Below are 26,748 nucleotides of genomic sequence, written 5' to 3'. Positions count from 1 at the left end.
AGAAAATAATTCCAGGTTAGCATTGGGCAAATGTATGATTACTCAGTCCGTACTGGCTCAGGGCTCCATAAATTCAAGTGGAGGAAACATTTACAGGCGATTGAGTCTTAAGAAAATCTTCACAGAACAAGTGAACCTTGAGTTGGGCTTTGAAAGTGTGGAATTTGGATCGGCAGAAAAAGGAAAAGAGAAACTCCTAGGGAAGAGATGCCAGAATAATTCTGTGCAGTTATCCTTAGATGGGGGACATCAGGGCAGTTGTCCCTGACCTTTAGAAGAGTTGACACTATCCCAGGGTGGTAACTGGTCAGAGATGTCACAGAGTCCCCAGGACTAGCCAGGGCATGGCTCCTTCAGTTTGTGCTTTAAAATGAAAACCCTGCAACTAGCACCTGGACATGCATTTGACCTCCAAATCACCCTTTCTAATTTCCTTTTTACTCTGCCATTTATCTTTTAGGATTCATGTTTTATCTTTTGACTTTTTTTAGGGCCATTATCAAAAGTCATATTAACCAGGTTTAAACACTGTTTTTAAAAGTTCAGTTTAGAGCAAGAAGGAAATGCTGCGTTTTGTTTGCAGCCCTAGCAAAGCCTGGGCTTACAGCCTTCCTGAGACAGCCCTGCAGCTGTGAAATAGGAGAGCACGGTCTGGAGGCCGTGGAAGATGCGCTGCTATAGAAGTGTCCTCGGATTACCTTCCCCTGGCACAGCTTCCGTTTCTTTTACCTCCCCCCAGCCCCCAGCACCAGTGCTACCTCTAGTCCCTGACAGCAAGGTCCAGACCCAGGGGCGAGGAGTCAGCTCTCTGTCTGGACCACCACTCAGACCCTGGACTCCATTCCAGGTGCTCTGGGTGACTCTGGGCAAACCATTCAGGAGTTAATTCAGTTGATTCACTAGTGAATTCAGTAATGAGTTGCCTGTGAAGCCAGTGGTTTGACAAAATTGACCGGCTGGTCTAGGAGTGATGTGGACACAACTGCAGAAAAGACATCCTCACATGTCATAGGATGCTACCGGTTCACTCTCTCTTTTCAAGCCTGTACCCCAAGGACAAGCATAAAAGCCTTCTCAGCTATTCAGAAAAGAGTGGTACATATATATAAGCTATTACTACTTTTTTCACCGAAAATTTTATATATATAATTATAAGCTATTGCTATTTTTTCACCAAAAATTCTGTATATATAATTATAAGCAATTATAAGCTTGTATATAAATATAAGCTATTACTACTTTTTTACCACAAATTATATATATGTGTGTGTGTATGTATTTCACACATGCTAAGAATACTTTCTTCGTTAATTGCAAAGCATAACAGGAGTAAAAAATAAAAGCTTTTGCTAATGGTCTTCTACCATTTGTATGGAAGAATTCCATTGAAGAGATCAATATTGTTACTGTTCAAACATTTACCCAGCCAGTGTTTGACATGTCTGTCACACATTAAGGGGAAAGTATGTTTGAAGACATTGGATTTTAACGAAGAAAAATTAGGGAAACCTCCAGTTGAAGTTATTATATGTAAAGACTGCCAAACCCAACATTACTTCTGCTTCGGTAGTATTTGAACTGTTGTTAACCTGTGTTTCTGAGTGTACATTCATCAGTGAATAATTAGGGAGGAATTCAGTAGTAAGTCATTGATAGAAAGCCCATTTGACTTCCAAATTTACAAAAGCCTATTTTAAGGTTTAAAAGATTATGGAGGCTGTGTGTGTGTTTAACTAGTGAAAATGGGTATTTTGTCTCTGTCTGGGAAAGAGAATAATTACAATCTGAGTCATTCAGGGAAGTGTCCTAGATCAGTGACATTTTTGTAATGCAGCAATAATCTTACTATATTACACACACAGAAAGGTGTTAAAGGGACTATCGGTTGGTATGGAATTACATAGTAGTGTGAAGAGGAAAGCAGTAAGAGAAAATTCAACATCGAAAGTTAACAGTTACAAAAAGAGGAATGTTCTCTGTCCAGAATTTGGAGATTTGGGCTGGCATACTTAGTTTGTAAAAGAAAAATCATCAGGATAAATTAAATTTTTTCTTTAGTATCAGAAAGCCAACACTCAAAGTCGATGTGGAAATTGTGTTAAATTGTCACCCAGGCATCTTTTGACCTCTGGCTCCATCCACGGGGGGTCCTGGATCAGCCCTTCCTTCTGCTCCACACCTTCCTGGATCCTCACTCCCCAGAGCTGGTTTTTCGTTCCCAGGACAAGACCCTAACTCTAGATCACCTAGTCCCAAATTAGTAAGAAGGGCAGAGTCTGGAGCATGTGGAATGGAGGAGAAGGAAGGCAGAGAAGGTTCTGGAAAGAGAGGAGAATAGAAGTCTGGCCCTCCACCCTGCCCTTGGTGGCACAGATACTACCCCAAGTCCCCAAAACTCAGTTATAGAGCCTTTGAAATGGATACATGCTTTCAAAGTTCTCAGCATCCCTGGGTTGCTAAAATAATGATGTCACATCAGCCTTCAAGCAATTAGAGAAGTTTCTATACTTATCTGTGTTTTGCCTGTTTTTTTGTGTGTGTGTCGATCTAATAAATGAATTCTTGGAATTTTTCTCTTCTTACAGTACTAACAAAGTGAGAGATGAGGGGCGTGATGGCTATGCTTAAAGAGCTGCAAGGCTCTCGTGTGCAAGAGGAACTAAATATGGTCTTAGGATCAATGGGTGGAAACTGCATTAAATAATGAAGAAATATTTATTGAGGGAACAGATCTGAGGCAAAGTCAGGAAGGCTTGGGATCATTGCCAGGCAATGAAGATGGGCCAAACTCCCTGCCTGGACTCAGTGTGTTTCCTCTTCCTGGAGGTTTTTGAAGAAGGCTGAGAAATCCCTTGGTGGAAATCTCAAATTAGAAGTAGACCCTGATGATCATAGAGACCCTTTTCATCATCTCCTAAAAAGTGAGATGCAATGGTTCATCTTTCATCATAATACTGTAGAAAGTTCTGATTCTTGTGTTAACTGGATTTGAAATATGCCATTCCTTCAGTGTTCTGGGCTTCAGTTTTCTCATCTATAAAATGTATCCCTTAGATCTCTTCCCATGGTAAACTTTTGCTAGTTCTATTCATCGTGTTCACCTTAACATTAACTAGGTAGTAAAACCAGTGTGTTCCTGATTGCTGTGCTCAGAGAGGCTCCGGATTCAGCCATGCCCAGTGCATTTGTCAGCGTCAGTTGAGTCCCTTTTACTGAGTATAGGCACAGTCTTACATATCGGCGCCGTATTTACGTATCTTATGTATCGGCACCGACTGTCAGAAACAGTCGCTAAAACAGTTTTTCAAAGCACTGATTCAAATTAAATTTCTAACATGTAAGGCAGAATAGGAGAGGGAATTTGGTTGCCAAATTTATCTCCATCTTCCCAAATTTATGTCATCATTTACGAAGTTGATTCCCTTCCTCCCTGGATTTTTTATTATTTCTGACCTGTGGCTAGTGCAGAGTAAGTGACTTTCCAAAATAGCACGTAGAAAATACTTTCTGACCAACACGAGTTCCACCTCTATTGTGTAATAAAAGGGTCTTATGATCAATGAAATTGGTATATGTTGGGTTAAACCAAGTTAAATCAAGGTTTCATACCCATGGGACTTCTCAGAGCCTTATACTGACACAAATTATGGATATTCACAAAAGGAACATTATGATGTGCAGCGTTCCCAAATGATTTTGGGAAAAAAACATTCTTTTCAGAGGTATTTCATAAGACTGGTATTCTGAGGGACACATTTTAGGGCCAGTTTCCTACGATTTCTGCTTCCTACTTTAAAAAAAAAAACAAAATAAAACAGCAAACAAGAGATCGGAAAGTGATGAAAACAATAATAATGTGATCTAGGTAATTTGCCATCATAAGAGGGAAATGCAATCAGAATTAATGAAATATCTGAAATATGGGGTATTTTTAAAGTAATACAACTTCAAGAGCTGCAGTGTTTTAAATGTTTCCCCTAAAAAGATTCGCAAAGGATCTGTTTTATCATGTATTTGTAAATGAGCACTTATTTGCCCTCAAATCAAGAACCAAAATGCGGAAAACTGCCTTATTCCTCTCTCTCCCTGTGACTGTACACTGTCAATTCTCTTAATAAACTTTATAGCTATAAAGCGCAGTGAACTTTAGCCCTCTACATTAAGACCGTTCAAAGAACTTAGGCTGTGAAATGTTAAATTGTTTTATGTATTCTGGTTTTCGGTGAAAAAAAAAATCTCCTTTCCTTATGAAATAATTAGTCAAAGTAAGGAAGGTGGAGTACAGCTTTCTCTCTCCTATGCCTACCTGTCTTGTTTTTACAGCTGAGTCTTTAGTATTATCAAGGGGAACTTTTTATACCTTTCTCTAGCTTGTGCTGTGCTTAGGAGAAGCATGTGTTTCAAAATGCTCCCTTTATGCAATGTTTTATTTTAGCTAACTTGACCCTTTTCCCTTTTCCTTTCTGTTAAGCTTACCATAAAGATGTTTTGGGGCTGGGGAGTGCTTTAGATGGTAGGATGAGGGCTATATGATCTCCTGGTTGGGTTAAATCCATGCTCCAAGCACAGAGCCATTTCTGCAAGCTGACCCTTTATGTGGCAAGAGGGTACTTCTGGTCTTAGGCTACCGGTAAAGTTTATGGCCACTGCTTTCCTTTCTTCTAAACACACAATTACTCCTCAAGATCCATATAAATCATGAGGCCACCTAGGTCATTAAAATCCTTTCTTGTCTCCATGAGCTTGTTCCTAACACAGAGATAATTAAAGGCTTGCTTTATACCAATTAATTAGTCTGTAAAGCAAGTCAGCAATAAGAAAAAAATCATGCAAACTAATGTTTAGGCCAATAACCAATGATTCTCTGCATATTTTGTTTTTTAACTAATTTCCATGTTGTAACATAAAAAAAAAGCCCTGGTTGACACTTGAAGTATTTTATGTCCATGGTATATTTCTCATTATTTAAATTATTCCCTGTATCACAAATTGACTTGGGCTTACAGAATATATCCTAGGTTAGTTAGTAAGACTACTAGTAACCCAGTCATCTGCAGTTGAAACACCTGCTTTATGACTTAATAGAATTTTAAATAATGAAAAATTCAAAAAAGAACAAATACCCTAAGCATGAATGCTTCGGACTCTAAACATGACTTACAGCAAACAGAACGCTGCTTTCAATAAACACGAGGGATTAAGAAACTCTCTCTACGCCATGATCTATTTTTCTCTTGTGCATTTCTTTCTGGCACCATACATGAATCAGGCCTGTATCTAAAAGCTTCATGTTTCTTGGCTGTGGTTAGCTCAGGGGTTTGTACTCTTAAGTAAACCTTAAGGGTCTGCTGAACAGAATAGCACCATTTTGACTTGGATTGGTGCCAACTGGCCATCATAAAATCAGCTCAACCTTTCTCTCACCATCGGTGTCACTAAAAGGAAGAGACATCTGTCTGTCACTAGACCCATTTTTCTTCAGCATTTTTTGCTTTCCACTTTTTCAGAAAAAAAAATGGGTTGTCATTACAGACTAAGGAACTTCCCCACTCCAGGATGAATAATCTCACCTACCTGTTGCTGAAAAGGTTCTACTGTAATTACTGCAAAGAAAGAAAAAAAAAAGCCTTTTAAAAAATGAGTATTTGCCAACGTTAGTTCCTGCAGCTCTGATTAGCAAACTACCTAGATCCCCACTGAATAATCACTAATTAATCAGGAGGATTTTTTTTTTAACTCTTAAAATTAGCACATGAGGTCCTATAGTCTAAAATGGAATTATGCCTTTATTTCTTTTTCCAAATAATTGAAAAGGAAACTTGCAGATTATGATCCCGCTATGCCTTAAGGCAGAGTCACTGCTTTTCCAGAGCTGGAAGTTGTCCCCTGGTGCGTCCACCATTCCAACTGAGGGGGCTTTCTGAGCAACTTCAGCCCTGCGTGCTGATAGCACTAATCCAGTTGCAGATCATTAAATCAGTTGGGTACATCAGTGGAAGCACTTAACGGATTTAGTGATTTCTTTAAATAAATAAAAAAAAAGTCTTGTAGTATATATATTTTCTTTAACTCCATTTCTGACTATGGCTTTAATTGACTGGTTTTTGGTGGTAGTACTAGGACAAGACGTACTGTCATTCCAAATAGTATTTTTCCAAGTATCAGGTTATGTCATCTTCTGAGAGTTACTCATCTTCTGACTGATAGATCCCCCAGGGAGATAACAATAGCCAAACTTCCTGTACTACCTAAACTACAGTCTGTCTTGAACTGTGTAATATATACCTTTGGGAAAGTAAAGCTGTGCTCCATTGGGTTCTCTGTGCATTTGTCTCTTTGCTTCTCCTGCATTCCAGCCTCACTTGGAAGGGGACATCACCATGTAGTATTTCACTGAGTCCTCCCTGTTATCTTGTAAGTTTAATTATCATTTTGTCCGTTTTGCAGGTGAGCAACTGAGGCCCACAGACGTTCGTTAGTGACACTCAGCTAGTCAGTGACTGAGTGTGAGGACTTAATCGCAGCTGTCCCAGTTTGGCTAATTTGATGGTTGGCCAGGCAGGTGGCACCTCCTGCCCCACTGTTCCCTTTGAGACTTTGTGGGAGGTCAAAAATGGTGGGGCTTCTTGATAGATAAAAGGTGCAGGAGTGAGTCCTGAAGCTCAGAGCCCACATCAGAACCCAGTTTTTAACACCTGAGCTCTCTCTCCACTTTATCCCCCTGAGAAGCCTGAGAGAAGAGGAACAGAGAGGAGAGAACAGCCTTTATTTAAAACAAAAACCAAAAACTTAAAGATATAAGTATTTAGGGCTTCCCTGGTGGTGCAGTGGTTGAGAGTCCGCCTGCCGATGCAGGGGACGCGGATTCGTGCCCCGGTCCGGGAGGATCCCACATGCCACGGAGCGGCTGGGCCCGTGAGCCATGGCCGATGAGCTTGTGCGTCCGGAGCCTGTGCTCCGCAATGGGAGAGGCCACAACAGTGAGAGGCCCGTGTACCGCAAAAAAAAAAAAAAAAAAAGATATAAGTATTTAAAGTAAATAAGAAGGAAGTAAACGTGTCCAAGACTTCCCCTCTGTCACTTTTTGATGGTTTGACTAGCTATATAAACTCATCTTGAGACAATCCATGAAAGTAATTCTTTTTTTTTCCCCTGAGAACAGAGGAAAGTTGGCAAGAAGTAAAACTTTTCTATGAAATAGGGAGGCGAACAAGTTGTAAATGATGTTAATATCTTCCAGATGGCACCATTTTACTTGGGAACCAAATTTATTGTAATTAAAGGCATGTGAATTTTTCTATAAATACTGAACTTTGCAAGTTTGACACTGGAAGACTCCATTACCTCGGAGTGTAGTTGTTTTAAAGGAGGCGTCCCTGGTCTTCCGTTTGAAATGCATCTTTGGATTTCATAATTGGAGTTAAACCCTAAAGATATTTCCCCATGTGAAGGATTTTTTATCTTCCATGCCAGTAAATCTTAATTATAAAGTGAGATTCCTCAGAAATGAGAAATTCAAACTCGAAGCACTTTCCGTGAAAATTATATATATTTTGACCATTATTTTACACCACATTTCTTGAGTTCTTTTATATATTTATTTTTGAATTAAGCTATTATCACTCTTCTGTCTCTAGACATATGTGTTGGACAATCTCGGAGTGTCTGTTTTGCTTCAATCAGGAGAGCGTGACTCTCTCCAGAACCCTGCTTTCCTTTCTGCAGGCGAGGACCATGGTTGGCTGAGGGCTTTCAAACCAACAGCCGATGATGGGAGCTGAGAACATTGAAATAGCTTCCAGCCTTGTGCAGTTTCCCACCCCTGCCCTTCATCTTACCCTGGATCCTTCTAGCCTTTGCCCTGCCAGGGGATGTAAGTGGACAATCCCTGCTGCTTGGGTTTGTACTGCAGCTTCCAAGCTCCATGCGTCCATCCAGAGCTGGGTCTGAGCGATAGGCAGAATCCCAAGATCCTCGGCCCCTGGTTAGACACATCTTCTCCCAGTTACTCAATCACCTATTAATCTAGGTGCTGCTGTACAGGGATTTTGCAGATTTAATTAAGTTGCCAAATCAGTTGGCCTCGAGAAAGGGAGGTTATCCTGGGTGAGCCTGGCCTAATCAGGTGAACCCTCACTAGGGACTCAGCTTTTCCTGAGGAGTTTTGAAGCATAGGAAGAATCCAATGTGAGGGAAAATCTCTGTTGCTGGCTTTGAAGCTGGAGAGGGCCAGCTCCCTTGTGTGGCAAGGAAGGTGGGTGGCCCCGGGGATCTGAGAGCAGCCCCCAGCTGGCAGCCAGCAAGGAAATGAGGACTGCAGTCCCACAACTGCCGGAAACTGAATTCCAGCACAGCAGTGTGAGCTGTGACAAAGACACAGAACTCAGATAAGAACACGGCCCTGCAGACACTTGATTTCCATCTTGTGATACGTTGAGCAGGGACCCCAGCCAGGCCAGACCAGACCTCTGACCTACAGACTATGAGCTAATAAGTGTGTGCTGTTTTAAGCCCCTACGTTTGGGGTGACTTGTTATGCAGCAGCTGGAAGCTGTCCGCTACCTGCCGAATGTTTATTATCTCAGTTTCTTTCTTTCCAGTTGGTCTTGACCAGCTGTGACCCACTGCCTTTGATTATCCCTTTGTATTACTACAGTGAAAACCATTTAATATTTCTTTTTACTCCAGTAAAAGTTTTTCCTTAAATATTTCTTTCTTTACTTTTGTAATACCTCATTTCCTGGGACTGTTTGCTCTTATACATATTATGTTATTATCTAACCTATTAATGATCCATTTTTCTATGGCTGCAGTAAAATTATTGATATTCATTATTATGGCCCTGAGGCATTACACAAGCTTAAAAATGAAAATTTTAATGTGTGAGATCAGCTTTATGAGTTTTACTGTACTCTGATTATTTGAGAAGGGGTTATCTGACTATCATACATATAGAAATCTTTATTGAGCTTCGAGGAGCCACACAGCAGAGGTGTCAGGTGGACTCTATGGCATTGGAACTTCCTGGAGGAGAACGATCTGGAAGCCTGTGCACGAGTAACAAGAGTAACACCATGTGGGCCTTTGAGGAGGCCAGTGGCATTAAACGAAAGACAGTGTTTGCAGCAACTTTTTGTTCCAAGAAAGGTGAGATGTTTGACGTACCATTTCCCATCAGTGAAGTAGGTTGCTGGAGAGAGATGGTTTGGCTGAAGTACATCCAGCAGCCACTGAGCAAAGCTGCCTGGTCGTCTAGCACCAGGCTCCCCTGGGCTCTGTGGCGTGGCCCAGGCCAGCCAGCGGTTGTACCTGCACCCTGGCACTTGCGCTCATCTTGAAGTTCAGTAGACGCTAGACCCTCCTTGGTCTCCTCATAGCTGGAGCCTGAGTTTGGGTGATAAGATCAGTGAAGGAACTGGATGGTGGAGCAGTGGAAATGCCACTCAGATGCTAACCTGCTACCCCAGTGTCTCACGGGCGGCCACCCCCAACTGGAAAAAAGTGCAGACAGTGTCAAGAGCGTTTTACTTCGTGCAAATACGCATAGACACACGACAGGTAGAGAAGTGATAATACTGTGGATTAGAAGTTAGACTCACGGGGTGTATGGAAAGTACTACTAGAATAGAAGTAAGAAAAACTGAATTTTAGAAAGTGTTCTAACAAATGCAGATGAGCCCCAGGTCGAGGCTAATGTCCTACAGCCCTGCTCATAATCCACAGAGTGTGCATATAGGAAGAAAAAGATAATATATATATGAACAAATGCATCTCTAGGAAAAATATATGCCATTATTTTAATGAAGCAACAATTACTTTATAAACCCAGAAACCAACTTGAAAGGGGACTATACCAATGTAATAAGCAAAGAAATATCAGTTTGCGGTACAAATTTTAAAATTTTGTAGGGATTTAGAATGACTTTCATAGAAATTGGTATTTGACCCTAGGCCCGGGGGCTGGAGGGACAGCAGCCAGGTCACAGCCCAGCCTCTCTGTTCCTCTGAAAGTGCTGCGGGATTCTCCGCCGTTCCGCCAACTCAGCCCCTCTCCCCAGCTCTGAATCTAGGCTTTGCCAGCTCCATCCTGGGGGTGCTGCAGCAGGCTGGCTCCAGACTTGGGGGTCGTCAGAAGGTCCTGCCCTTCCCACCTACCCACCCTGGGGATGCAGGCTCTACCTCCGCCCCATCTTTAGTGGAGCCATCTGTGTTCAGGCCCAGGGTGCTGGCACTAGGGAGAGAACGAAATTACAGCTACCTTTCAGCCCCACTCCTATTTCTGTTGTCCAGACTGGGTTTGGGTTCTAGCCACGTGGTCCCTGAACATTAGCCTGAGCTGGAGGGCCAGGACAGCTCCAGGAGGAATCCCACGCAGTGGCCACCATCAACTCCACTGAAACTTTCAACTCATGTGACTCCTGAAAGGCCAGGGCTCCCGCTGTCTCTGTCTCTATCTCTCACACGCACACCTGCACGTATACCTTTGCAAGCACCAGGATTCTTGTTTGTACAGCTCTAAGCACCCTGTTAAGAAGACCATCAATGAAGTGTTCATTGATGTGGCATTTTCTAGCAACATTGACCAGTTGACCGGTTGTTCATGACTAATTCTAAAATAATAAGCCATACCCATCTCCCACCCTCAAAAAATGCTATGAAAGGGAGTAACAAGAGCAGATACTAGAATCAAACTTGTCCCAGACTGGGCAGTGTGGAAAAGATACTAATTATTTCATTCATGTGTCTCTTACCCGGTGCTTCTACTGCTCTGGGCTCCTTCTGAGATGGTACCACCTAATAATCTCCCTCCTGGGATTACTGTAAAGACCGTGTTAGACAATGATCTGAGAGTATATTGTAACAGGGAAGTTACTATACAAACGGCAAGTATTACTGCCAGCATTTCAGAAAGTATGAGATCAAATCAGATTCACTTTAACTTTCTAGTACTCCCCAAAAATGTATCACACAAGGAGCCTCATTGATCCCATTGTTTTAAAAACAAAAGGCAAAGCCTTTGATTTATTTCCAAATAAAACATCAAAAAAGATAGTGTTTTCTGAGCAAGAAATATAAAATTGTTAGCTGGGCAATAAGGTATTGATTTGCTACTTCATACATAAGTAGTTAATGCTTTCAAAATAAATTTGATTAAGAAAGAGTACTTGTCCATTGTAAAAATCTTGAAAAATACAGAAATAATAATACAGAAATAATCTCCCTACCCAGAGATAAACACTTGTTAATAGCTTGCATATTTCCCTCCTGTTCTTTTACTTCATATGAATGAAAATTGAGGATACACTGTGTAAAGTTTTTTTCACTTACTTATCATAAGCATTTTTCCTTTGTTATAAAAAATCTTTTGTTGAACATGCTTTTTAACGGCTGAATAATATTCCTCAATATGAATGTACGTAAATTCCTTCTTCTTCCTGTAGGCCTTATTTCCATTTTTCCCCATTATTATAAAGCTTCAGGCAATACTCTTTGCATACATATTTGACATTATTCCAGATTATTTCTTTTGAATAGATTTCTAAAAATGCTTCTACTACATGAGTCTATGAACCTTATAAAAGGCTTTTCATATATTTATCTTGATTAGAACCTTGCAAAGAAGCCAGAATGGTTAGGGGGTGGGTCATATAAAACTGCTCAGAAACACCGATGCGAGGTAATTGGCCCCTCCACACTCCATCATCGTATATTTTTATATCCAACTCCTCTTTCTAATACTCTGAGGAAAAAAAAATCTGTTTTCTTCTGGGGAAGAAGGAGGGTAATTCTTGGACAACAATACAGTAATCGTTTACAGCTTGTTCAGTCGGGATAGCTATAAATGCCGTGTGTAAAATAAACCAAAGATCCAAAGAAACACATTTTTGTAGGTGAAAATTATGTTAGCCAACATCATTTCTCACTCTGGTTTATGATGTCAGGTATCGAATTTCTCCATTATTAACGTACGTATGCGTGTGAGGGGAGAGCCTCTTGGAAGGAGATTAAAAAGACACCATTACCTAAAATCCCCCTTCCTAACAACTCGAGAATGTCCAGAAGCTGTGAGGGGGTTGGTACGGTAGCTCCCCGTACAGACAACACCCTGTAGAGGATTCGGGGGTTTTTTCCCATTAACAGACCCCACCATAGAGTCAGGGGTCATTTGTACTCACAGGAGAAAACCCGACTTAAGTATAAGTGTGCTATTCGTCTATTCAGCACCACATACCTAGAAAGCCTCCCAAACCACTCTTTAGTGACTGAAGACATTTCTCATTTTCCCATCACTTTTCCCTTTCCTTGGCCATTTTCCTAAAACCATAATTCAAACTTTCCAGAAGAAAGAAAAAAAAATCTCTGAGTAGTCCTTTCAAGAATTCTTAGAAGGAAATCTTTATTCTTTTATCACTCTTATGGGAAACTAAACCCGTGATTAGTATTAGGATTCAAAATGTTTTCACCACCCACATATACCTGAGTAGTGTGAGAGCGGGGGTTATGGAAGCAAGAAGGCGTGGGGCCTGAGAAGCACGAGCTTAAAGCCAGGGATACTCATGGAAGAGCCACCCAGGGCCGCACACCCGAAAACTGAAACCTTGAGAAAGTGTCTTTAATTGTAAGAAGCTTAGGTAGAGAGATCTATGCCTTATTCCCAGTAAACGTGGGCTGCTTTACCATTATTAGTGCAGAAAGGGAAAGGTTTAAGGTAGAAGATTGATGAAGAGAGATGGGGAGTGAGGGGGAGTTCCCTGGCGGTCCAGTGGGTAGGACTCCATGCTTCCAATACAGTGGGCCCGGGTTTGATCCCTGGTCGGGAACTAAGATCTCACAGGCTGCACGGCACGGCCAAAAATAAAAATTTTTTTTTAATTATAAAAAAGAGAGGGATGAGAAGATGGCTAAATCCATTTGATGTTGGTGTTCCTGTGATGAAACGTGGGGAGGTGAGGTCTGAGGAAGGCTTTCCTGCGCAGGTGGGCGGTGCACTTTGGACCCAGACGCAGCCTCTTGGTCACCTGGAAACATTCTTTTTCCAGAGCCGGGCTCCAAAGGGACAGACGGGTTAACTTTGTGATCCCTCCTCTAGTTTTCATGAATTAGATTCCCAAGATTCCCCAGATCTCCTCCCGCAGCCTGAGCCTGAGCTTGTCGGTTCGGGATGCGAGTCGGATAGGTACCTCCAGGCTCACATGCTCAGGTCTTTGGTTCCAGGACTGAAGATCTTAACATCCCAAGGAACCTGGTGCTTGCCGCGCCGGCAGCAGTAACAGAGCAGTGCAGCCGTCTGGGGGATCGAAATTTGCAAACTCAGGATCCTGGGCCTCAGGCCAATGCAGGCGGGATGCGTCGCTGTGGCGACACATTTAGTCTCTGGGGAGGGATGCTGGCACACCAGCTGCATTCCTGGCACCACGTTTGCCAGCGAGAAACTTATGGGGTGGAACTGGTCTCAACTCCAGAGGGAGAAGCAAGCTGCTTTCTTAACTTCCTTGGCAGTATCACCCTTTGCAATTTTTACGCATACACCCTCTTGAATATTTACATGAACTGCTATCTGTGATACATTTGGGGGCCCTGTTGGATGGTAGAAAGTGCTAAAATGATAGCAGCATCCCAGTTTATAAATGTAACTATTGTATCCCCGAATGATCCCATTGCCTAAAATTGGCACTTAAGATGCGATGATTTATCTCTTGCTGGGTAGAGCATCCAGTCCCTCTGCCCCTTTTCAAAATAGCTTTTACTGTTGCCAAGGGGAGAGTCTAGTATTTACTACTAGAAGATAATGTGAATTAAAAGACTGGCTTCATCCACTGTTGTAATTCCCCAGCAGTGTAATAGCTGAGTTCTGTCATACCTGGGAGAAAGGTCTCCTCACAGAAATGCCCTTACTTCTTCAGAATGCCTGACCCACCTCTCTTATTTGTGCCTGGAAGGCAAAATGCACTAGGATGCGGCCACTTAGTATTCAGACCATGTCGAGATGCAAGTAAAAAGCCTATAGAGCAGAGCCGGACGCACAGTCACCAGGCCAAAGGCAGTCAACGGCTCAAATCACAGTTAAATTATAAGCAAGCGTGGGGCAAACCATGCAGACCTGTCTAGTCAATGAAGCAGCAGAGATAAAAGGAATTACTGCATACATGCCAACTTGTGAGGCTTTCATGAGTACAGAGATGGGGTTCTTTCCAGCTGCCCTCAGTTGACTGTAAAAAGTCCCTGAGGATTTTGAAGGTAACGCTGTCTTCATCCTCCTCCTTTGTCTTGTCTTAACATGCAAAGCATCTCCCAGTGTCTAGAGAAACAAACAATTCCTCTGTGTAGCTCCGTAGTTTTGCAAAGGGACAGCGGTGCTAGCCGGCCAGTGATTTTACTACTGGAATCAACAGATGCAGCAGAGGAAGTTCAGTCACTACAATGATTCACATACTCTAGTGCTTCATTCATTCATTGTCAGCTCTGTTTTCTTCTTGATATACACAAAGCTGGCACAATTTTAACTGATGAGGTAATGTCATTTTTAATTTAGAGAGCCTTAAGCTATCCACTTTAACTCTTGATAGCATCTTTGCAGTTGTCTCGTGAGACTTTACATAAACGTAAGTCATGTGTCCTGGACAGTTTGAAAAGGATTGCTGAGGATGACATTGGTCATCATGAAGATTTCCCACACTTTGATCTCTTTTAAATCGCCAGATACAGTTTATGTTACTGCCATATTTTAGCCATTCCTGAAATTAATATATCCCAGGACTTTTGAACCAAGTTAAACACAGAAATAATGTTTTGCAATGAATGGATTGTAATGTCTTCGCGTCAGTTCTAGAAGAAGTACGGAAGACAAATCAGATTATCTGGCTCCTAGGCGACTTGGCAAATAAAACGAAAAGAAAGAGCAAGACACTAAGAAATAGATAATGCTGAACAAAAAAAAAAGTCTTCCTGTTTTCCTGGGGGAATGCTAGTTTATTGGAGATGGATTTCCACCTTTTAGTGAAAAAAAATGGTCCAGACACATGCATTATCTCAGTGCAATCTTTAGGGTAATATTTTATTGCTACTTCCTTCATCATTTGTCTGCTTAGTGTATTATTAAGCCTGAATTTTTAAAAATCATATCACTTTGATGATTTCAAGTGTGTCATATTTCCATTTCAAATGACAATATTCCTCTAAAGGTAATAAGGCTGGTAGTAAATAAAGTTACTTTCCATTTTTAAATAAACTTTTTTCTTTGAAGAGATTATGTTCTGCAATTCAAGTTGTAGTTTGGGGAGAAGATGATCTGTGTTTTGACCACAGTGGATACTGAGAGAGTTTTTTTTTTTTTTTCTAAGAAGCCTGGAGCTTAGTGGAATCGAGTTAAATAGTAAAGAATCTGTTTATTATTCTGTGGCCATATGTTTAGAGGGTCGCTCACAGAAATCAAAGTATTATTTATGGAGAGCTCCAGCCAAGGAGACATTTTGAATTCCTAAAAGAACTTCACAGTTTGAAAAGAATGCACAGCATTATGTATTGACAACCCCCCAACCCCAGACAAAGGAACACAATTTAATAAAAGAGAATTGTGCTCATGAGATTTTCCTTTTTCTTGTTAATTGGTTACTTTAACTGACATTGTCTGCAAGTATAATGGACACCATTATTCTTAATAGTTCTGTGTTGCCAGATGATGCATATGGACATGATGTAGTCCATTTTAATTATTTCATTTTGCTAGACTTCTTCCCCTCTCCATGAAATCCAGCAGTGAATGCAGATAGCAGTTTTGCTCCTGACAGATGGTGGTGGAGAATGCTGGTTTCTAAATTACTGAAATTAAAAGGACTTTTCTCGTTAACCTGATGTTTTCTTCCATCTTTGTGTCTTAGGTATGACTATGTGGAAGTCATCGATGGAGAGAATGAAAATGGGCGTTTATGGGGAAAGTTCTGTGGAAAGATTGCCCCTTCTCCTGTCGTGTCTTCAGGGCCATTTCTCTTTATCAAGTTTGTCTCTGATTATGAGACACACGGGGCAGGATTTTCCATACGTTATGAAATTTTCAAGAGAGGTGAGTAACTTACAGGAGAACAAGTGTGACTAAGTGGTCATTAACATTGCTTGAGCTCGCAAGAGACAAAGTGAAAAGAGAGACAAGGAGTAACGTTTTTAAACTTTTGGTAAAAAGTCATATATTCCCATTACAAAAATGTTGGGAAAATACTTTAAACAAAGGAAAATTACCCAGTGTATGGAGGAAGCATGTTTAAAAAACCTTTTAAAATGTATTTGAAGCATCACAATTTCATCATTGTAATATGCTGACCAGTGTTTATAAGGTATATACTCTGTAAAACTCCTTGAAGAACATTTATGCTTATCTTTCCTATTCAAAAATAAGTTTGATCTACTCTTGAAGTTTCATTTCTTTAGTTAAAAATGCATGAGTCCCTCTTACCTTAAAGTCATGTACATCTTCTTCCCTTTTATTTTTTTAACACCTCATTTAAGTTTATTCTTTTTTTAAACATCTTTATTGGGGTATAATTGCTTTACAATGGTGTGTTAGTTTCTGCTGTATAACAAAGTGAATCAGTTATACGTATACAGATATCCCCATATCCCCTCCCTCTTGCCTCTTCGCTTTATTTTATTGCAAAATTCAAAACTGGTATTTCCCAGGAAAAGCAAAGCGCTAGTCCACTAGCCTTAGAGTTTCTAAAGCTATTGGAAGAAGAAGAGACTTTCTATTGATGGGAGGCATGGTTGGGGAAAGAACTTCCTGGAGGAAGCAAAATCGTCATGCTTTAAATGGCATTCCCCTTCCAAATTAATTATCACTTGCCCTCTGCAAAATAATCACTCACTGATCTTCAGTCACAATGGTATATATTGGGATGGGATAGAATCTGAGAATGCACAGTCTCCCAGCTTTGAGGAATTCAACACACATATCAATTGATAGGAATCGTAGCTTTACCTGGATGTCACTGTTTTTCACAACAGCCTGTAGGTTCCTGCTGTGTGCTCAATCCAGCCTCCCCTTTTAAGTGGACATTAATGTGCGGGAGAACTTCCAGGGACAGAGGCTCAAGATTTAAATGTATTGTCCTGGAATATAGGAGAAAGAGCTTTATTTAATAGAAAAAAAATCCAGCCACACCAAATACAAAAGCCTAAGATCCTCTGGGTCGGTGGCCACCGAGAATAACCAAAAAGAGAGTTTTAAGTGTTTCTGGGAGCATTGGCACAACTTCTTTAAATGTCAAAGAAATCTGGTACAGTCCCGTATAAATATGGATAGATGGAGAGAACTTTCTTCAGAAATTCATCTGGGTGTGTGCTCAGAAAACCTTTAGTAGAAATAACAGCAGACGGAGGACTTCAGTGTGTTCACATGATTACATATGGACATATTTCCGTGTGTTGAGAGCTGTTTGACCTATCTAAATCCACGTATGTATATGTACACACACATATGGACATATTTCCGTGTGTTGAGAGCTGTTTGACCTATCTAAATCCACGTATGTGTATGTACACACACATATGGACATATTTCCGTGTGTTGAGAGCTGTTTGACCTATCTAAATCCACGTATGTGTATGTACACACACATATGGACATATTTCCGTGTGTTGAGAGCTGTTTGGCCTATCTAAATCCACGTATGTGTATGTACACACATGCACAAACACACGCATTTGCTTGCTGACCTGGCATGTGACAGCATCAAAGAAAGAAAGTGTCAGAAAAGGAGGCAAGAATAGCTTTTCATTGTCAGTGTTTCTCAAAGATCTGAAGATGGTGGATGGAGAAAGAGCGAGGTCCTTCCTAAGTCATTAACAGTTCTTCAGCTTCCTTCCAGATGAACTCATCCCCACACTTCTGTTAGTCTCAGATGCACCGTGCTTTCCGCCCTTTTTTCCCCTCAATGCCGTCCTTGAGACTCGAAGCCTTATTTTCTTCTTTCTCTTCTTGCCTCCCTACATCCAATATGGCTGCCAGTTCTTTTGGATTTTTGTCCCAAAGTCTCAAAAGAGTCATGGCTTCAGAAATCTTGAATCACCTTGCTGTACACCTGAACCTGTTATAATCTTGTAAATCAACTATACCTCAGTTAAAAAGAGAGAGAGTCACAGCTTCCTTTCCACGTCCTCTGCCGTTGGCCAGACAAGCCTGCCTTGTGGTTAATCCCCATGTTATCGTATCCTAGCACAGCTTCTCAAATAGTCATCAAACTACTGTCCCCAAAACACCTATGGCAGGTGTCTGTCACCTGTCGGGTCAAGTCCTCCAAGGTCAAGCTCAAGCCTTGACATCAGCTGCTCCCAACCTTCCCCGCTTCACTCTTACAAACCCACAACCTGGCTTCCTGCCCCAGGTTGGTGTGCTGAGTGAGGTGCAGCAGACCTGCATGTGAATTTTGATTTGGCTACTGACCGTCTGTGTGAATGTTCAGAGCTTTGGATTCCTCATCTGAAAAATGGATGACAGTATCTAGCACAGTCTCTTTGTGAAGATCAACTGAAATGAAAACATGTAGCCAGTGCCTGTCCCAGAAGATGCATCCAATACACACTAGCTGTTACAATGATTATAGATAAAGGGGGTGCTTTATCCAGATTTCACAGCCCTCCCTCTCTTCTGGTTTAAACCTTTTAACCTCCATGGAAACCAGGCTCTAAGCTTATTCCTCTTCATTAATGTACTTTTTATTTTCCTACGCTTGTACCCAGCTTGTCCCTTAGAGACACAAACACAAATATACACATATACAAACTGTAGGTATATATATATATATGTATATATACACACACACACACAACTGTGTTTCACTAACCAAATGTTTTTCCTAAGTAATCCCAAATTTCTTCATGTGTGTATGTATCATTTCCCAACTAAATTGGTACCACCTAAAAAATGCAAAGAAAACATCTTTCTTTCTCACTCATTGCACATATTGTAGTCCTCATAGATACTCCATAAAATCATGAACTAGGAGAATACATTCACGAACACATAGACAGGTTCACGGGCGTTCTTTCCTCTAAAGCCATTTAATGATGTTATAGAATCTCCATTCTTTTGAAAACATAGCACTTCTTCCAGGCTGCAGCAATTTCAGGTTTCCTCAAAACACATAAGTTAGACTAATCATAGTTGAACCAATACATTAAATTTTCACTTCTTGATCTTGAGGTTTTCTGACAGTAGATCACAGGGCCATTTCTGCATCCCTGGGGCTGCATTTCTAGAGGACCACCTTTGCCTGACAGTGGTGGCCAGTCCTTACCTCTTCCCCATGCCTCCTGGAGCCCCCTGGACACCCTAGTCCTCTCCTCGGGTACCACATTCCCCTTCTGCAGGTCTCTTCCCAGATGCTAAAACCTTGGGCTACCAGCCCTAAAATGATTTCCATTCACTGGAAGAAATTTCTCTAGGAAACCCCAGCCTGTGCACCTCCCACCCTGCCCCTGTCCCTCCCTGGGTCTGGGTCATCCAGGCCCAGATGCTGGAAGAAGCCGTATCCATTTCCCGTGGGTCTCAGTGGTGGTGGTGGGGGGCAGCATTTATTGAGAGTGGGATTGGTCACTTCATACATTATTTGACTAAAAGTCTGTACATTTAATAATAATTCCAAAGAGAATATTTTAGCTCTTATCATTATCCATCCTTATGGTCCTTAACAACGAAATGTGGGATGCCTATGGCTACACAGGATGCTCTCAGTCTTACAAGTAGCCGGGAAAGCATGGTGTCACTGGCTGCCAATGCTGTGGTGCCCCCCTCACCCCAGTAGCTCACTCACTCCTGGGCACACCAGCTGCTCGCCCTTAGTCCTGTTTACGGCTTGTGTATTCACCATGGGATCCCTCAACCCACTCCCACCATCATCGTTTTTGGGGAAGTGCTCACTCAACTGTGGCAAACTTACACAACAGGGATTAAGGAACTGAGTAAAACAAATTTTGATGTATAATGGAGGAAGTAGGAAACTACAGAAGCTTTGAGTTTGAAAGGAATTTTTTTCAAATCCTAAAGCCCACCTCCCATTTGTGATGCACAGAATCTGAGGATCAGGAAGGTTAAGAGGCCACGGCAGGTCAGTGATAAAGGCAGGACTAGAGCTCAGAGTTCCTGGTGATCCATCCAGCCGTCTTCCGCTTCCCCATGGAATGTCCCCAGCCTTTGTCAAAATACGTTAGAAAACGTGGGCTAGCTTCTAGAGGGATCTGGGGCTTCCCTGGTGGTGCAGTGGTTGAGAGTCCGCCTGCCGATGCAGGGGACACGGGTTCGTGCTCCGGTCCGGGAAGATCCCACGTGCCGTGGAGCGGCTGAGCCCGTGAGCCATGGCCGCTGAGCCTGCGCGTCCGGAGCCTGTGCTCCGCAACGGGAGAGGCTGCGGCAGTGAGAGGCCCACGTACCAAAAAATAATAATAATAATAAAATAAAATAAAATAAAGGGATCTGGCATGACAAGGATATACAGTGAAAGCATGGGAATTTATTTGATTTTGAAATTATGCCCTTAATTCCTGTCATTTTTTTCCTCTCATTAAATCTTAACCTAACCTGGGTAATTTTATTTTTTTAAGAAGGAGAAAATATTGGAACCTGCATTAAACTCTCCTGTTTGCTTTGCCAGCCAAATCCCCAGGGAGGAGGTTGGAGGTCTCCAGAGTCACTGTTCCTACATCTTGGAAATCAAATTCTAAAGGGTTCCCAATTACCTACATATAAATGACTTTGTCAATTAATGACAAATTGGCCTAGTCGTCTCAGAAGCCACCAAATAGCTTAGAAGCATATTATAAATTAGACGCACATTTCACAATCTCTTTACCTGAAACTGACATGGCAAAATGCCACATGGTAATAACTTTTTAACCAGAATCAAATAGATAAGCCTCCGAGGCCGTCATGCTAAAGGGTGAGCCCCATCGTAGAAGGCTTGGGAAGGTATTCAAGTCAGAACTCTACCGACCAGGTTTATTGTGCCGTCTCCTAAGTAGTCTTCGTCTCCAGGGCCATGGCTGTCTAATACGTGCATGGGGAGAAAGCGATTGATTTGTCTTTTCAACAGGCTGCCAGATGCGCTGAGGAGGAGATTCAGCTTACTAGCCCTCGCCACTAAAAATAGAGATCTGCTAGTTAAATTTAATGTGTATTAATGCCTAATATGTTGCCTTTAGTACTTGGCACTTTGGAAGAATATTTAGTTAAGGACAAGCCCAACAAGCCTCCTTATCTTAGAGTTGAATCCTTACACTTCATCGCAGGGTCCCCATCAGTGAGACAACAGTCCGGGAAAAGAATTGTTGAACTGAACATCCCCAGATTGGATCCTGAGATTCAAAAGGGTCAGGTCATCTCTGTTTCCCAGGGAGCCCTAAGAGCTCTTTGACAATCAGGGCAGCAGTGGTGGTGATAAGGGGCAGAAGCTGACAGGCTGATGTCCCTGTCCATGTAGATGGGCAGTTTTCAATTGTGTGGTGAATAGCACCCTATTCAGTGCTGATTCCATGAACTGAAATTGTGTTTATTCATGTAGTCATAAGGATGACTTGCAATATATGTAATTTAAATTACAGATCACTGTAATTTGTTGTCGTGATTAACACTGAACCGTCATTTAAATTACACGTTATAAATATATACATTAACGCATACGCATATATTAACATTTTAGAATGACCTCCTGTACTGTATCTGATACTTTTGGAGAAGGTTAGGATGTCAACATTGGTATCAGGTGACTTGTAGCCACAGGACCTGCATCCCAGTTTACCATGCCCCCACCAACACCCACAGTTTACTGGCACACCTGTGTCAACACCGTTCCAAATGAGTCACTCACCCTGCGTACATGTACGAATTACCTTTCACATTTGGTTTGTCAAAGAGGCAGAGGTCACATCTGGTAGAGTTACTGAGTCACTGGTGTAGGAATCTGAAACCCAAACTCCCTCCACTGAATTCTCTCCCTCGCCTTTGTAAATGTTCTATTTCACCAGTAACGGGCTGTCAGCCTCAAGATTTAAAGATTTAAGCTTGAAGGGGCTGTAATTATTTCTCTAGGGCTCTGTCGAGATTTCTGTAGCTTAGTCATTCAATGTTCCCACATGATTTTGTATTTGTCATTTTTTTTTCTCTGCAACAGCAGAAGTTTTAAAATTGCTCCACACAAATGGAAAACTAAGGTGAACACAATAAATCTGAACTTGACTTTCCATACCTATCACCACTGCGAAAAGGCTGAGTAAGGAGTGATTAGGGCCGTGATTATAATGGTGGGCTTTTATTAGAAAGATAAACCGTCTTTGCCCAGGTTATTTCTTGGGAAGGTCGTTTAAGTGGAATTTTCACTTTGCTCCTTTTTTCTTTTACTTATAGGTCCTGAATGTTCCCAGAACTACACAACACCTAGTGGGGTGATAAAATCCCCAGGATTCCCTGAAAAATATCCCAACAGCCTAGAATGCACCTATATTATCTTTGCACCAAAGATGTCGGAGATTATCCTGGAATTTGAAAGCTTTGACCTGGAGGCTGACTCAAATCCTCCTGGGGGGATGTTTTGCCGCTATGACCGGCTAGAAATCTGGGATGGATTCCCTGATGGTAAGCATGGCAGGAAGCACCCCCAAAAGGGAAGGATCTGGGGGAAGGGTCCTGGGATCCTTTTACAAGCATCATGACACATGCATCACTTTAAAAAGTAGCTCAAAAGGAGGAGGCAAAACAAAGCAAAACAGGAACTTTCTTTATGCAGAGCCATGACGAAATATTTGAGCCCAAAAAGACTTGGTAACTTTCTAATCTAATGCCTTCATTTTATAGATGAGGAAACGGAGGCCATAAAAGTCTATGCAAGGTCTCATAACTATTTTGCTGACAAAATTGGGACCAATCCATGGTTTTCCTGACTTAAGTATTTTGCTCATTTCAATGACTTGCCTATAGGTCATTAATTCATAAACTCATCAGAGGGTGAGCTCTTAAGACATCAGTTAAACCATTCATTTTGTAAATGCAGAGACTAAGGGCCAGAGAGGTTAAGTACCTGCTAAAGTTTTAACAGTGAAATATGTGTCTATTATGCCACCAAAACATTTAGAAATTTAGGAAAGGAAGGAGGAGAACATTTGGACATTCCTCATTTAGATGGATTCCTTGTCTGCTCTCTAGGGAATTTTTATCTTTGGGGATTCAAATCGCCTCAGTACATCCTTGGTACACCTTGTTCCTATCATCTGAATTCATCGTCCATTCAAAAAATATATTTATTGAGCACCTGCCATGGACCAGGCACTGTTCTAGCCTCTTGGCAAACAAAGCAAAGATGGCTGCCCTGTTTAGATTCTACCAGGGGGAATGAGGTAATAAACAGGACACATTACAGACAAATGAAGTATGTGTATGGAATGTTAGAAGATGAGAAGTGCTATAAACAAAGAAAAAGAAAAGAAGAAAAAGTAGAGTAAAGGCATGAGAAGAACTAAGGTTAGGGGAGAGGGATGGGGGGAATTTTTAAATAGGGCAGTCAGGTCAGACCTTATTAAGAAAGTGAGAGAGATTTGAAGGAGGCGGGGGAGGTAGCCATGTGGCCAGCTAAATGAAAGTTCTCCATTTCAACCCCTGTGAACTAGAAGGTGAATGGCAAAAATACACACCCAAGTTCTGAACAGAGGGAGATAATATCAAATAATTTGTTGCAGCTGCATTGCTTGTCTTGTGTTTAGTCTGGTTTAATAGTAAGATTTCTCTGGAGAACACACTCTGCACAGATCAGAAAGGGTGGCTTGGAAGTTCTTACAAATCATGCAATTAGAACTTTGGAGCCATCTATGAAATAGTCAGGTATTATTATCAAGATGGAGGAAAGAATATTTAAGTAAACTGTAAACGAAGAGCTAGTATAATGTGAAAGAAATTGCGTTTGTCTTTGAAATGAGATGAAAATGATCAGTGTAATTCAGTTTAGGTATGTTCCTCAATAGTAAAAAACACGGGAGAAAATCTGGCTTTAGAGAAAGCTTATGTTGTCATTGGAGCACATGGCTGAGTTATCATTACTTTAGCCTCTTCTTTGCTTTTTTACCATATAAATAGGGTTATGTTGATCTTATCGGAACTCCTTCATTAAGTAGTGAGATTTGCCCAAACAGAGCACTGATTGATTTCCAAGTATTCAATCCGATAATTAGGAAAACAGTATTATAATAGTATTGTAATAATAGTTGGAACATTTAATAATGGGTTTATTTGTTCACAATCCAAATTTGCAGCCTTCTTTTCTAGAACTTATATTTAAATTGACATCTGAAAAGAAGGTCCAATCAACCAACTTATGTAGAAAGAAGCACATTGTTATTAGTGTCAAGGGTTTTCCAAAGTAGTAATTTTCTGGCTCTAGAAAATCACGGAGTTGAAGCGAAGAACAATTAACAATACAGGTTGTCAGCCTTGCAGTTCATTCCTGTTTTAAACTATGCTGTGTTTGACTTATTCCCAGAGAAAACTGGCTTTGGAATATGAAAAATGTGATCGTGTATTTGTTAGTATTTATCTGGTCTCGTCCAGCGTACAACAGCATCACAGCTCACTCTTTTTTAGGCAGAATGAAAGACTGTGTCCTCTTGGGTTTTTTATCAGTGGCACTAGGAACATTTTTGTCATGTAGTTCAACACATAGAGTTCCTTGCCAGCAAAATCGCTTTTAGTCTTTGATAGCCTTTCCAAAAACAACAACCAGAAGGTGCTGAAGGCTTGTAACCATCAAGTGATTTTATGTTGCATTTTATCATAAGCAGTGAATTAGACGACTGAGTAATTGAAAGTGACCCATTGATTCAGATTGACTTTGAAGAGAAGCAGTTTACTCCAAAACTTGAGATCCCAGGCATGCACGTGGCAAACCCCACTCCTCCAGCTAGCACTCTCTTTGAAGCAACATAGATTCCCAAGTAGCGGCTCTGGAGTCATTGGTGGAAGTTTACGTACGGTTTGAGAGCCATGAGCTAAGCATGTCTGTAAATGCTTGTGCTGAATTATGGAACCAAACATGAAGGCCTAGCTCACAATACCTGGGCGCAGATGAAGCCAGCTGTCCATCCAGGCTGGGCAAAGAGTTGGAACTGAGGCTGTGACCTACGTTCCCCAAATTATCAATGATTTTAGGAATAAGCATCATGAAAGCTGGATTGAGTTCTGTTTGGTTTTTATTTACTTTCATATTAAAATTAACCTTCTAAAATATAAATATAAAATATCAATTATATAAATATAAAATATAAATGATATCAACCTTCCAAAATATAAATGACATAAATGTTGCAAATTCTTTTCTCTGGGGAAAAGTTGCAAAATCCAGATATTCTCCACCAAAAGGTTTATGCTAAGAAAAGTAGATGTAGCCTATCTTGTACCTTCTCAAAATGATCCCCTTTCTTGTTTATTTATTCAAAATACCTCTTTTTAAAAGTACCTCCTTATAGTTGATTGTTGCCCTTTTTTCTCATTAAAAAGTGGCAGAAAGCCAAACTGTGTGATTCTGAGGTAGGGTTATAATTAATGGAGGGATTAGTGGGAAAATACAAAGAACGGGCTTTTGCCATTTCCTGTTGTAGGTGTGTCTTTCAAACAGCACAAATCCTGTGTTGCCTTCACACCTGAGAAGCTATGATCATCGCAGGCCTGCTCTCCCCCAAGAGAGAGCTTAGTACCTGTTGCTTAAATTCTCCAGTCGTTCTATTTTTGAATCATACTTCTGTTTTTGTGACAGTTTGAATTCATCTCCTAGGCCTTTGGCTCCACAATAACCGGAAGTAGGGAACCCAAGAGCTGTGGTCATGTAAATCCACAAATGAGCGCATACACAAGACAGATGAGGGTCTTGCAGCCACTCTGGCTCAGATCAATATTGCATTAGCTTGCTAGGCTAAGGTCTCGCTGTTGTTCAGGAAAATTCAATACTTCTTTGTATTATAGTCGAAAAAGGCTTTCACTCTCCTATCTTGAGGGCTCCTAAAGAGAGTTGCATGCTGCTTGCTGTCCCGGGGCAATATTCAAAAGGACAGAAGGCAGATTTACCCGGCATGTCTTCAACATTATAAACCAGTGAGTCATGGAGACTCTCTAAATTCTGAGTCTGCACTAGACAAGTTCTCTTCTGTTTGCTCTTTCAAAGAGACTCCACCTCCCGCCCTCCCCAGAGGAACTGGTGACAGCAGAGGGGAGGGGAGGGAAGGCAGCCGGAGCTCGGGGTGGTGAGGGCGTGACTGCAGCTTTCCTTGTGTGCTTGTATTCTTGGTAAGGTCAGTGGCTGTGGCGATCTGAGAAAGGCCCCCAGGAGTAAGGCTGTAAAAGTTTGCCCACAAACCCAAGAAAAAGAAAGTTATGAAACCACAATAATGGAATTTAAATGAGGGAAAAGACTGAGGGAGGATGAATAGACTCTAAGCCTCCCATTAAGATTACAGACAAGAAGTGGGATTCTTTTTGAGGAAAGGAAAGACCTGAGTTTATGACTCCAGCAAGATATTTTCATGCATATGTTGCTGGCAACTTTGCGCTCTTAGGGGAAGGGGAAAGTGTTGAATTGGTGATAGGGCCACATTCAGAATGAAGAAAACTTGGCGAAGAGCTAGTACTTGTTGTGGGAGAATCTGTGGCCAGGATTAAAGCCAGAGAGAAACAAAAAGCGGTGAGAGTTTCATCTGAGATGCTGTCTTCTGCCAACTGGGAAACCTGAT

General features: G+C 41.4%; 1 protein-coding gene across 11 annotated transcripts in view; it reads left to right on the top strand.

Annotated features, from left to right (window-relative positions):
- NRP1 (neuropilin 1) overlaps positions 1 to 26,748 on the top strand; it is a 138,992-nt gene that overhangs the window by 39,592 nt on the left and 72,652 nt on the right. For all 11 annotated transcript variants that reach the window (XM_032618611.1, XM_032618635.1, XM_032618584.1 and 8 more), the window contains 2 exons: positions 15,879 to 16,060; positions 22,388 to 22,615. In XM_032618611.1, coding sequence (XP_032474502.1) covers positions 15,879 to 16,060; positions 22,388 to 22,615 — 410 coding nt within the window. The remainder of the gene's footprint in view (positions 1 to 15,878; positions 16,061 to 22,387; positions 22,616 to 26,748) is intronic.

The sequence above is a fragment of the Phocoena sinus genome, chromosome 2, assembly GCF_008692025.1.
Source record: "Phocoena sinus isolate mPhoSin1 chromosome 2, mPhoSin1.pri, whole genome shotgun sequence".
Taxonomy (NCBI): domain Eukaryota; kingdom Metazoa; phylum Chordata; class Mammalia; order Artiodactyla; family Phocoenidae; genus Phocoena; species Phocoena sinus.
The sequence above is the reverse complement of the archived record's forward strand: the minus strand, read 5'-3'. Positions and strand labels throughout refer to the sequence as shown.